A 14400-nucleotide genomic window follows, 5' to 3' on the forward strand; every position below is an offset into this window, starting at 1 on the left:
TCGCTCCCTCCCTTAAAACTCTCGCGAGACTTGTCGCAGTTACATACCCCAGAACTCTTAGTGCTTATAAAAAAAAAGCAATCAGTGACACGAAAGGTCCCTCCAGTTTAAAAGCTTAGAGGGTCATTCTTCAACTCTGACCGGGCCTTAGTTGAATGTCATCTAACATCTTTTGTGAACACGTCAGCACACCACTGCACATACCTAAAACATTTTTCACAGGCAGGAGAAGCACGCTATGTACCATATGAAACAAAAGGCAATTCCAGATGTTTGATCTGACTCCACTTTACACTATAGATTAACCCACTAAATCTCTGAAGGAAACCATCACATTAAAAAGGAAAGGTCTAAATTAAGATGGACTCTGAATGAACCCCAGGCTCAGAGCACTGGGCTGTCTATTGAGCAGAGTGGATGTCAATAGTGGTAATCACAGCAAATGTTTCTGAGGGCACTTACACTATTACTGCAGTTGAACAGAGGCACATAAAGCTGTCAGGTTTGTGTTCAGGATATGGGGAATAACACTAGTTCCTCTCCTTTTATGGCAGCTCCAATCTATGGTGGACCTCCTTGAGGGAACACTTTACAGCATGGATCTAATGAAAGTCCACTCCTACATCAACAAGGTGGTCTCTCAGATGAACACCCTGGAAGAGGTAGGCGAACAACCACACTCATGTACTTCCTCATATCACTATATTCAAAGGGTTGCTAGGAGACTTTTCTGTCATTGAATGGACAGTTATAACTGTGATGATAATGATTTTGTCTTGCAGACAATCAAGACAAACCTTACACGAGAGAATGACTTTGTTCGGGACAGCATGACGAGCCTGACCAACCAGTTTAAGAGATATGAGAATTACTCCAACATTATGATGAGCATCAAGAAGGAGATTTCCAGCCTCAGCCTGCAGCTGCTGCAGAAAGACTCCTCTGAGAGCAAAGCACAGGTGGGAAGAAACTCTCAGTAGTTATACTAGTAATAGTAGTTGTAAGATTAGCAGTACATCACAAATGGTGTTGTTAGTCAGCACTGTAGAAGTTCAGTCTCAGCTTCAAGTTTCAGTCTCAAGACAGCTTTTCTATTATTATCTGCCTCACTTTTTATAGTCTTTGGTCCACCTACCAGCAATTGCATTAGCTTCCTATTTACAGGTGTGAGAGTGGTATTGATCTTCTCATCAAATTCTCAGCATGAAAACAAATTGGCATACATATAAATGTCACACAATTTCTTTAAATTTGCTATAACAAATATTTGTATATTTACTGAATAATGGTTAAAATTGAATGGACCACATGGTTTTGAAATGGTCACTTGTGATAAACTTATAGAGAATTGTCACCTGACTGCAGTTTCCTTCAGCTCACAAATGTACTGTTTGGTTCAGTCCCACTGTGCTCATCAGCATCATGCTCAGCACCAAACAGCAGTCAGACAAAGTCAGGTTCCAGCTGGTAAACGTATAGTAAACAAGCATACACACATACACATAAGAGGCACTACACAGCAACAGAGGCTCTTGATATGACCCGGCTTAGAAGGATAGCGAGCAAGAGGAAGATGAGGAGGATGAAATGTCGGAGGAAGAGGACTGTAATATCTATGAAAATCCTGAAATTAGTAAGGAGGAATCCATTGAGGAGGAGGGGGAAGAGGTTGAAAAACTTTTCACTTCCAAGGATGGAAACATACTGTGGTCTTCAATCCCACCTGTGGAGCTTCTGAAAAAGAAGCTGACCATGGTGGGAACAGTGAGGAAGAACAAGCCAGAGATACCTCCTACACTGCTGATATCATGTGACAGAGCTAGATACTCCTCCAAGTTGCCTTTACAGAGACACATGCGCCTGTTTCCTACACCCCCCAAAAAAAGGAAAAATGTGCTTCTCCTGAGCACTGCACATCGGGACACAGCTGTAAGACAAAGGGAAGACCTAAAGCCCCAAATCATACTGCTGTCTTTTACAGCATGATTGACCTGTTCCGATGCTTCACGCACAAGAAGACGGTGTAAATTCTGCAGTAATGACAACAAAACAAGTATCAAGTGCAGCAAATGCAATACGTATATTTGCAAAAATCACAGAACTGTGACCACACATTATCCATGATGCATATAAAGGCACAAGCACATGGACCACAGGTGTTATTTTATCATTATTTTTTACTGCCATCCAAAAATGTACAATGCTTTTAAAACAGATGTTTCACCAGCACTTTACATATCCCACTCTGTGCATACCCAATAAATTATTTTTTCACTATAAGTATTGAAAAAAATATTCAGGTTGTATTACATTTTCCACTTGTAAATGAGACCTAATTTTGTTATTATTTGACTAAAACTGATCATTATTTCTGGAAAAAAAATATGAAAATTATATATCAATGTGTTGGTCTTGACTTGCCTAAAAAGGTGAAAAAATAAATAGCTAATAATTTTTTTCTACATGTCCTAAAAACAGTCTAATACCATAGACTTCATAGACTAGGTCTTTTTTGACCCGGGAGGACTAAGTTGCATTATTGACGGGAGGACTACACAATGGTTGAAGGCGATAATGTCAATATTGAAAGCTTTTTTCCACTGCATGAGCAAGAATTACTGTAGCTGTAGCATTGTGCAAGAATGTTTTGTTGTAATCATGACTTTAACAAATAATGGAACATTAAGGCAAGTTTCCACCTGTTCCAATCACAATTTCAAACTTTTATGAATCCAAAAGGACTAGGGGTGTGCATCTCTCCAATAAAAAGACGTTCGATCGACTCTCGATACATTGGTACCGATTACGTATTCAGGAAGCGATACTTTGTAAAATGGAAACGTGCTTCGATTCAGTTTATCAGATATGATTTCGATTCGATCGTTCAGGAAATTCATTTTAAAATGGAGGGCGATTCGATTTCAAGTTTGTTATTCAGAAGTGATTTTCGATGTCGATTCGTCTGCATTTGATTTCGATGTGCCTGACGGCTCATCGATCGAGGTGTATTGATGGCGAATTTTTCTTGTGTAACGAGTTGCAATCAATTTCATAAATGAATTAACGTTGTAATGTGGCATTTCCTTCAAAAAGATTTTCAAAGATTCGTATGAGATGAAAAGTGTATTTGTAGTTTTGTCATGTTTTAGTAATCAGTTGTAAAACAAATTCACGTAAAGCGTCCAGTTAATTTCATTCAAAAGATCAACAGGGTAGATATGTGTTCGCTCAGATTGTGCTAGCTGCTCTCCTCTGTCGTGTTTCCTGCCTCGCCATGGGCCCCCTCGTCACTAAGTGAGCTGTGGAGATTTTCTCTACCGGGGTACAGTTTATCGCAGTTTCAGTCTGTTTGCATTATAGCTAACGTTTTTTATATCAGTACTCCATTCTTTCAATATAAATCTGAATTTCTTCACAGACTTTAAACCTGCCGGGAGCGTTGTGAATCGGTGCCCGGGGTCAGCCATTCTTTAAACGTTTCCTTCAGCACACTCACAGCGCTATCTGCACGTAACTGCGGACAAAGTTGTCGCAGAAGAGTTATTTAAGGGATGGGGCGAGAGACGGTTCAGAGAGAGATGCCGCAGTTTGTCAGCAGTGGCGCTTCGATCACAGATAACGATTTATAACTTTTTGATCGGGCCATCGGCGTCAGAGCTACCATTAGCCGACTGTTATTAGTCGGGGTGGTGAGCTGATGCCACTCGATCTTTTAAATCAAAATCGATTTTCCGATTCAAATCGTTTTTTGTTACACCCCTAAAAAGGACCATACTGAATATTCAAAGTTCTATCACCACTGATTGTCACTATGAAAAATAAGACAAAAGAACAATATTGAATGACTTTTGTTTGTTTTTGGACTCGAAACTGTTGAGACTTGGTCTTGTCTCTGACTCCACTCAAGTGGTCTTGACTACAGTCCTTCTGTTAGTACAGCTTCAACTGTAATGCTTTTGGAGCAGTAGTAATAGTGTTAGCAGCTGTTCTAGTAGTAACATTGGTAACATTATTAACAGTAGTAGTAATAGTAGTGTAAGGTTATTAGGGCAGTGTATTGGAAATAATTTGGCAATATGATACATTTTACAATAATGGGGTTCCAGTTTAATATATTGCGATATATTGCAATACTGTACGCTAGGTTGATGTCACTTTTTTGCACATACATACTTCAATACATACGGTTCGCAGTTTCATAAGCGTAGTCAGCGTATAAAACCCACAAGCCAATCTTACCTAGTGTCCTGACATAACCTGAATGCCCATTTTTACAGGACACTAATGGAGAGAAGACCAAGGAGGCTGTAAAAATACCCAACAAAAAGATCCCTGGAGCCAAACCCCCACCCAAACCACCCAAAGAAAAGGTCGTAAAGCCCAAGAAAGAGGTCATTAAACCTGGGAAGCCGCTCAAGCCTGACCCTACGGCCAAAGCCAAGGTGGTTGGCAACCAGCCTGGCGTGGTGAGGGGCATCACATACTACAAGGCTGCCAAGAACGATGAGGATGAGCACAGAGGAGGTGAGAGTTGTCAGCTTGGCCGGGACTTTCTGTATACTCTCCCAGCATAGTGGTATGTTCATAGAAAGCCTCTCTCTCTGAGCTAAAGCAAACATTGTGCTTGCACTTTAGCTGAGTTTGCACTCCCATCTGTGTGCGATCATCTGTGTGTGATCCACTCTGGGTGCTGAAAATTATCCAAATTAGTTTCTTCAGCATTCTTATCTGACCCCACATGGCACCTTGCTGGATCAGGATCAGCAGCCAGAGAGTCACAGAGCCAGATTCAAGATCTTAATAAGCTGGATTTAGCTTCCAGTAGAGAACAATATAAAGCATTTTTGGGAATGTTGTTTCACACAAGTGTGAGATAAGACTGTAATTGTCTTGCAAACTTTACACTTAAGTGCAAGGCAATAAAACAGGGATCCATCGCTGAGTGGCACACAAGATCCCCTTAATACAAGATTTATTTCGATGTTGTTTTTAGCAAAGCTGGCCTAGTCAGCGCAGGATTGGATTGCTGGTGCGCGTTCAGCGAGCAGGAAATCCAAATCTTTTATTGACAAATTACATGGAGCTGATGGAATGCTGTCTCAATGGAGTGCTGCCATGTCCATGACATGCCTCAGCTTCACTTCTCCCAACAATGCGTGGGGACCCTCACCAAGGCTGACTCCTTCCAATCCTCTTTAAGTCTAGATGAGTGAATAGGTATGCTACGTTTGCACAGGGCACACGCACATAGCCCTGTCAGACCGTGTGTTCTGCCACGTATGTGAATCTCAGCGAGTCCGGCCACCTGTCACTTTACTGAAACCAGTCAGCTGCATTTCCATAAGCTCTGGCAAAGAGCAGGATGCAGGAACTTTTATTAATCCAAGCAAGTATGATACACCTGAAATTCGCCTCATCAAATTTAGTTACAGTGACACACAGGGAGATGCCTATTGTAGCCACAGTTCTCTGCTTTAGGCCACTGATCAGCTGAGTTGAGTTACTTGCTCAGTGGCATCCAGTTGTAGAACGATAGGAAACATTTGCCTTACCTGTCCCCACTTATTTTACCAGCCAGCAAACTGAGTGAGTAAGCATGTGGCAGCAGTAACCTAGAATGAATCCTTACAACCTCTGTATAATATTGCTGGATAGGACAGCAATACGTGCAGATTGATTCAAAAAGTCTGCCCTGCAGTACCATGCAACTATAGTGCAATTTTGACAATGCTAAAAGCAAATTCAGTATTCCTTTGTTCATCTTCAAAATGTTCCAGTGTGTAGGATGTAGTGACATCTAGTTGTGAAGTTGCAGATTGTAACCAACTCAATACCGTACAACTCAACTTCCAAGTGTGTAGGAGAAACTATGGGGGCCACAAAGCTCGAAACAATGAAAGTCCCTATGTAGAGCCAGTGTTTGGTCTGTCCGTTCTTCGCTACTGTAGAAACATGGCAGTTCAACATGGCGGACTCCGTAGAAGAGGAAAGAGGACCTGCCCCCCCACTGTAGATACAAATGCTCATTCTAAGGTAACAAAAACACAAAGATTCTTGTTTTCAGGTGATTATAGACTAATGAAAACGTACCTATGAATATTATATCCTATTTCTGACAATAGATACTCCAAAATGTTGCACACTGGACCTTAAAAGACTGTGGTATTTTTGGTATTTTTTTATATTTGGAAAACCGTTAATGTCAAGCATAAAGGATTTGACACAAATATTTTCCTTTAAGATATCTCACAGGATCAAAATGTTTTAAAGGGGTCTTTGATCTGTATAATAGTAAAGTAACAGAACTAGTACAATGTGCTTCCCATCTGCTTTACTGGATGCAGATGGATGTCACGTCCGTTAATGATTAGCTGACTTAGTCCTCTTTCATGCACTCTCAACGTAGAGTCATTAGCTTCACTCAACCAGAAATACAATAGTTGTAACAGATTTGTTTCTTTTGTTGGTTTGGAAATTGGTGCTACATTTACAACAGACAAGAGAGGCAACAGTTGGACCAATATGTTTTTTTAATTAAAAAAATTAAGTGTTTTATAAATTTTGCTTCTGCAAAAGCATTTAGAACATCATAGACAAAAAGCTGCCATGAAAGAGGTGAGATGCAATGAAATGAAACATGGAGAGCGTTGTACACTCAAACAGCAGGCGTGGATGGGATGCCTGGCCACCCCAGCTGCCTCCCTTTTAAAAGTAACGTGTTAAGTGTAGAGATTAATTTAATGATCTGTTATGGCCCCATTAAGTTAAATAAGTACACACGTATTTGGAAATATGTCTGAAAATTTGGAAATAAAACAATGTATTGATTTCTAATGCCATTTTTAGATATTTCTATTCAAAGCTTTACTAATGTGTCACATTAATGTTTTTGAGTTCAAATATCTTCAATTGGGTACTTTACTTTTAAATCAACATATATTTCTTTCACCCTTAAAGTCTCCATGCCACCCTCTGAATATCCCATTAATATTTCTCTGGATCCCCCGGTCACACAGTCTTGCCAGTGCCAGTGGCATTGATGGTGTTGCACTAAAATGTACATGAAAAGTGATAGAGGTACTAGCTTGGTACAGAGGCCAACTCTAACAACTTTGCACACCAGACCAATTGCTCTTAAGCTGGTGTGATTGTCACATTGTCAGAAGTTACAAAAATTGTCAGACAAAGAGTGTCAGATTGTTATAAATGTTGGTGCCTGTTTTTGCAGTTTGAATGTTAACATTAGATAGCATTACTGGCACAGATACTGTATAACATTGCAAAATGCATGAGGGTAACAGATGCATTAAAAGAGTAATTTGTATCTTCTATCTTCATCTTTTATTTATAATTACAATTTGTCACAGTTTTAATTTTCAATATTTCTGGTTTTTATTTAGTTTTAGTCCCATTTTTATTTCAAAAAACCTTGTGAATTCATATTTTTAGGATTTTTTTTTACTGAAAAAATACAATGAAATCTTTTCTTAGGTTGCAGCTGTTACTCTGCAATGCAAAAACATTTTTTGAAACGGATTACATTGAAAATTTAACACAAACTCAATTTTGTAAGTTCAAAAAGATTCTTGATGAAGCAGCTTTTACTAGTAATTTTAAGTGACAACTTACTTTTGTAAGTTACAGTAACATTCCTGATTGAAGTACATTTTACTAGGTATTTTGTTTTCACAGTACAAATAAAAATACAAAATTAAGTGTTAAATACTAATGCTACTCCATCATGGATGTTTTAACTTACCAAATTGAGTTTGTTTTACTTAAAAATATTATTTTAATGTAAATCTCTTTTAAAACTAAATTAACTTAAATTGAAAAACATTTTGATGCATCTTGCTCCCATTCTTAATTTTTCTATTAAGAATTACTAAGAAAGCAGAACAGGCTGTGTGAGGGAGGCAAGAAAGAGAAGAAGTTCAGAGAAGAGGGAGGAAGATTTCTGTTCTCTGTGTGCCGCATTGCTAATGTGCTTCCTTTGATGTGAACTTCTGGAACACAGCAGACTATAATATTTCTTCTGCTATCGAGGAGCCATATACTGTATCTACCGTCCACTGAATTAAAGGTTTAAAAACCCTTTTTAAAAGACACTTGAAAGACAATTTAGAGACAATTTCCCTACACACCCTACACTAGATCATGCTGCCATAATGTAACCTTCACTACCAACAACAAGAAGCAGCTTGTTCAGCCCTACTCTCCTCTGATACCACTCACCCGTCTGATCTTGTATGGGCATCTGCTACTAACTGTGTAGAATCTTAGATTTTTTGTGTTTGGTCTGACTGCACACTTCCTCCTGCCCCTTCCAGACCATTCTGCCAAAACGTACACGGTCCATCATATCACAGAAAACCAGTCAGAGGAGGGAGGAGCTGAAATCGTCCTGGAAACCGTGGAGGCCACTGTGGCTGAACCCATTGCCACCACTGCAGTTCCCACCACTACAACTACTGCCACCACCACCACCACAACTACTACCAGCACCACCACACCCACTACTATCACCACACAAAGTATGCCAGCTTCTGAAAGACCAGCTCCAACCATTGTGCTGGTTCTGGACAATTCCAACAACAACAGTCGGCCCACACTCCACAGAGCAGGTACCTGCTAGATATCCCTCTGTGAAAGGGCTCTGTATTCTGTTGCAGGCTTTGACTGCAGTGACAGAAGCCAGTTTAGCAGCGTGTGGGTTTACTCTGTAAAGAAATGTATGCATGAAATCGATTGAAGACCATATTAATGCAAGTCATTCTCTCCAAGGCGTACATGCTGAATGTTCTGCTTGTTTCTTCCAGGGAAGATCCTCAACTGTGAGGGGACTGTAGCATCCATTGAGCAGCCAGAGAAGCAGCACAGTTATGGGCGCAACGAGGGAGCCTGGATGAAGGATCCACTGGCTAAAGACTCCAAGATCTATGTAACTAACTATTACTACGGCAACAACCTGGTGGAGTTCCGCAACCTGGACAACTTCAAGCAAGGTGTGCTTCAGTTGGGTCTTTTTGCAACGCACCATTTACCCACCATTATCCCTAGACCTAAGCAGTATTTATGTTTAATGGAAGGGGTTAACAGGAGTGCTGCCATAGATTAGTGAGGCTTAGGTTTTGATTCTTAGTTCAATGTAGGATTTTACCTGTTGTTGGCACCAGGCCTGGAATTTCATCATTTTAGGAGCAAGGCCACTTGCTCTTTGGTGTTGTCCATTTTTGCCCTTGATGGCGCTTACGTAATACAAATGTATCAAACATGATATGATACATTTGTGTCCTGCTTTAATTATATTCACCTCAGTAATTGTTTCACTTTACTTTGTGATACACAGCAGCAAATTAAGGTTACATGCTCGTAATTTCCCCTTGTCTCAGTACTGAACAGACCACTTTTGTACAATTGTCTCATTCACTCAATGCAGTAGAGAGTGGAGGTAAGCTGTATGCTACTTAAAAGTAAAAGAGAATTTAATTTAATTCTCTGGCTTCCTTTAAGTTGTCTTCACTGTCACCTACCTCACCTTACAAACACAAGCTGACTAATCTATTCAGTTATATTTTTGAGAAAGTGCACGTCAGCTACAGCATGGCCTACAGCAGATGTTTTCAAACTGTGAGGCTTTGAGGGGGATACAGGAGAGTTGAATGGGAGGGTTTACAGTGTGTTATATGGTTTTGGCTGACTCAGCGGCTTCGTAAGAGGCTTACTTTCAGTGTCAGACTGAGACGTATCTTCACTTTTACATCTTTTTCATCATCTAACTCCAAACACAACGTCTGATTCTAGTATCACCCCAATGTGTTTTCTCTAATAACATCATTGACACTGATTCATGTTGATTGTTCTGTGAGACTGATGAGATCTGTGGAATGCAGGTCTTGGTTGTTTTATGGCTCCAGTGGGTGGGAAAATCAACTCCTTCCACATCCAAATCTACTAAGGAATTGGATTACACTCTCTAAGAGAGTTAAGATGATCTCCCCTCGTAGGACCCAGCTTGTTGATCTAGATGTGTTTGGACAATGGGCTTTCTAAATGCACTTACATGTGAGGCGTCCTGCTGTGCGGTGAGCTCACAGCTGTGTGCGGATGACTAGGTATTTGGAGTGGCGGTGATGCCTGCTGTTCCCTGACATGTGCTCTGGCCTTTCCTTTGAACTGGGCACAGTGGAGAGGGATTAGGAGTGTGGGCTGGCCTTATGGATGAGGACTGTGGGGGTGGGGGGTATACTCTACTGCACGTTGTTTTTGTCCTTCACTGGGCTTTCCATTTATTATCATTATCTAAATCACACTTCCTGAGGTTGGAAGGTTAGGATAGCAGATAGGATGTGATTAGAAAATGACACCTACAGTACACAATGTGTTTGCTCAGGAGTGAACCACTAAACAAACTTTGTCACTGTCACATGAAGCCAGTGTGTACACAGTCTGGCACTATGAAAACATTGTCATTGGCTCTATGAAGGGCACAATATCAGCTTAGAACACACTCTGGCCAATGTATCCAACTCACAATAAGTAAAGATTGATGTATAAATAAGCACATCAGAGGGGTCTTGAGCATCCTAAAGGAGCTGGCAATTATGACCAGCTTGTCATATACAGTATTATATTATATACAGTATACAGTAGTACTTACTGTATTAAAGGCTGTTGACCAACACATTAATCATTTTATTTTAAGCTAAATTTACCACATGTTGGCCTCTCAGGACTGTCTAGCAGAGCTGTTTTGGGGGGAGGTCCAAGTCAAGTCTCAAGGAATCATAAGAAAATGTCAGTTGCAATTCTTTCAGGCCTGAGCATCTGAACAACATTTGAACTGTTTCCTTTCAAAGTTGCATTAATAATGTTGCTTGCATAGCTGAGCCCAAAATATTTCAGTGCATGGGAATATTCAAATGTTATGTATGGCTTTGCAAGGCATACCTGTGGCTGTCTTACTTTTTTATGTTATGGGATGTTATCAGGTCATACTATTAGGTGTTTTGCTTTCAATAATGCATTTTATTTGTAGGCACCTTTTAAGTCACCCAATGACACTTTGCAAAACTAGATAAGACAGATAAGTCTCAAGTTGAGTCTTCACAGAGTCTTTAACAGGTGGTCCAAAAAAGGGGTCGTGAACCACGACCATTGACAAATTAATATTAACATGAATCCAGTTGACTGTGGAGTATTCTGATCATGGGCTGTAGGTTAGACCTTGTGAGATGTCTGCCATATTTTTGAAGGTTGTTTTGTGAAGGGATATTAGAGTCCTGGATTGTATTTAGGGCTCATTGTGGTCCTGGCAGTGCAGAGCCCGAAAATCCATAGGTGTTTTTTTTGTGTTGAGTTTGCCTGAAGCTGATGAGAAGGATACATGGCTTTTCTTGGAGCCACAATGGAGCAGTCACTGATGATAATTGATGGAGGCAGTTGCATCAGAGGTGAAACAGTGGTCTGTTTTGTGTAACAGAATGTGTTCAGTGGCAAATGAGAATTAATTATTCACCCATGCTTTATAATAAAGCTAATGTAATATTCTTGGTTGTTGCAGGCCGATGGAGCAACCTCTTCAAACTACCTTACAACTGGATAGGCACCGGTCATGTGGTTTATAATGGAGCCTTCTACTACAACAGAGCCTTCACCAAGAACATAATCAAGTATGATCTGAGAATGCGATACGTGGCAGCCTGGACGCTGCTGCATGACGTGGTTTACGAGGACACCACCCCCTGGAAATGGAGGGGCCACTCGGACATTGACTTTGCAGTGGACGAAAGCGGCCTGTGGGTGATCTACCCCTCTGTGGACTACGATTACAACCAGCAGGAGATGATCATCATCAGTAAACTGGATCCCGGAGACCTGACATTGAAAAAGGAAACAACCTGGAGGACAGGTCTCAAGCGGAACTCCTACGGGAACTGCTTCATCATCTGTGGTGTGTTATACGCCGTCAATGTCTACAACCAAAAGGAAGGTGAAGTGAACTATGCTTATGACACGCACACCAACACTGAAGCCATCCCACGCCTGCCCTTCACCAACGAGTACGCCTTCACAACCCAGATTGACTACAATCCCAAGGAGAAGGTTCTGTACGCCTGGGACAATGGCCATCAGCTCACATATCGGATTAACTTTGTCGACCAGTGAGCACAGCTCACAGCAGGACTGCCAGTGTGGCACTTTAATAGAAAGAAGAAGCTCCTTATTTGACAGCCTTGAAGCAGCCATATTGGACTCAACAGGACAAAGGATGGACCTACACCAGCCTTCTATTACCAATGCATGCGATTCAAACATCTGACCTCACAGTGTACCAAACATACATGCCTCAAATGTGTATTAGGATGTTACTGTTACTGTCAGTAGAATGGACAGTGGACAGGGGGAAATAATCTCATAGGTTGAGTTAAAGCTCATCAGGCAGAGCTTTAGAAAGTGGAGAGTGTTCTTTTACAAAATGTCAGCAGGCTGGCTAACGAGCAGACACATAGATGGCTATAAATGGTAAGTTTAAATTAGAGACAGCATTTGTAACAGATTTATCACTAGATGTAATTTTGGTAGTTTCTGAGGCCTGAAAAGCCAAATCTGGGCAGAGACATGAGCAGTGGCTGAGTGAGATGGGCTCACATCAGCCAAGCAGATACTTTCCCAACTAGACTAGATCTAGAGTCTAGTTGGGAAACTAGACTCTAGATCCCACTAAATCCTACACATGGGTCTTTTAAATTATTGCTTCAGATAAGCAGATGAAGCTCTTAAGACATATCCTGTATGGCACTATAACAACCCCTATAGTTGGAGGAATCATTACAGTGACCAATATAATTCCGTAAACGTACACTTGGGCATGCAAGCATTGTATTAAAACAGAGGTTCACCTAGAAATTTGTACAGTACAACTTGTACAGTGTGATGTAGAAACTTGAAGCCATCAGTGCACATCCACTGAGAATGGACTTTACAGAAGTAGGAGACATCTTGTGGTCCAGCAGGAAAACTTTAGAAATGAAAAACATTTGCATATTCAGAGATTTTAATGTGGAAATAGTAGGACTTTTTATATGTGTCTTATGCATGTCTGGAGGGGATCTTTAGGTTTTAGGTTAAGATGATCAAACTAGCATGACTAGATTTAGCAACCATCACCAGGCTTTCTAATCTTAGGTACCTCCACTTTTATCTTTTGCCTTTTAAGTGCTTCAAATATTTTCACACAGCTAGTGTTATTTAGCCCCGCCCCCAACATTTAACTCAACCAGTGAGATTATTTCTGCCTCCAGAGTAGTGAGAAATGTTTGTAAAACTAAACTGTCAGCTAAGTATGGCCCATCTACTCCATCCTATCACCAAGCACTTTGATCATAAATCTGCTTTGATTATTATTCCGGCCTCATGATGCTTCCTGTCTCTTTACCATTGATGTCGTTTTGAGGGATATGTTGAACATAATATGAACTCCAAAAAGAAGATTTTTTTATATATATATGTACATGAATTCATTTTACATTATCATACAGCGTTTTTTCTAATTTCCTGCATCTTGTTAAATCTTTATGTTGTTGAAGAAAAGTATGCAGCTTTTGTATTGTTAATAACATTTCCAAAACCACTACATTTGTTGTAATTATGAAGTATTTAAACATTTTCACCTCAATGCAAATTAACAGCCGTGGTTAGTCATGCTAATATAACCTTTAGCTGTGCCATCTTCAATAACGGACGCCACAAACCATGAATGTTTTTATGTTTGACAATGACTGACAGTACTGTGTGAGGCACATAATGGCAATGGTAAGCTTTAAGACTCACTTTTTAGTGTTGTTTTGGTCTTGTTAACCATATTTTCACAACCACATTATTTTTGCCTTTTCTTGAATTATCAGGAGTGTTTTGTTAAGTTTATTCATAAAAGGCATGCTGATTGTAATAAAATAATTTGCAATTGCAAGGTCTTCATACATAAATAATAATGCCATTAAATGTAACACAACACTTGAAACCAGCTGTGTATGTCTGTGCTATGAAATAAAATTTCCATTATAAAAGTCTGTTGTGAGCCTTATAAGTCAATCCGCAGCGACCCAATAAATGCCATGGGATAGCATGGCAACCTCGTGTTGAAGGGATGACGACCAGTGACTCAGATCTTCTGATTTCTGTATAACAAAGCTCTCATGAGCTATGTTTGGTTCTGGGGTAAAGGTCGCTACGCTCTGCTTGATCTCAATCCCAAAATACGCTAAAAGGAGCAGCCGAGGGTCATGGTAATAAGGGCAGGGCTGCCAAATTTCTTGGCCGGGGATTTGAAAACCTTTTACTTGAGCTCTAAGTCATGCAATTCTGGAGGGACATATTGAAATATATCAAGAGCTGAAT

General features: G+C 40.3%; 1 protein-coding gene across 1 annotated transcript in view; it reads left to right on the forward strand.

The window, feature by feature from the left end:
- LOC118325424 (olfactomedin-like protein 2A) overlaps positions 1–14072 on the forward strand; it is a 26517-nt gene extending 12445 nt beyond the window's left edge. The window contains exons 3-8 of the mRNA XM_035658102.1: positions 555–662; positions 783–959; positions 4278–4524; positions 8331–8624; positions 8820–9005; positions 11564–14072. Of these exons, the coding sequence (XP_035513995.1) occupies positions 555–662; positions 783–959; positions 4278–4524; positions 8331–8624; positions 8820–9005; positions 11564–12168 (1617 nt within the window). The 3' untranslated portion in view covers positions 12169–14072. The remainder of the gene's footprint in view (positions 1–554; positions 663–782; positions 960–4277; positions 4525–8330; positions 8625–8819; positions 9006–11563) is intronic.
- The last annotated feature ends 328 nt before the right edge of the window (positions 14073–14400 follow it).

This window comes from Morone saxatilis, unplaced genomic scaffold (assembly GCF_004916995.1).
Source record: "Morone saxatilis isolate NCDOM2014 unplaced genomic scaffold, NCSU_SB_2.0 Contig16, whole genome shotgun sequence".
In the NCBI taxonomy this organism is placed as follows: Eukaryota; Metazoa; Chordata; class Actinopteri; family Moronidae; genus Morone; species Morone saxatilis.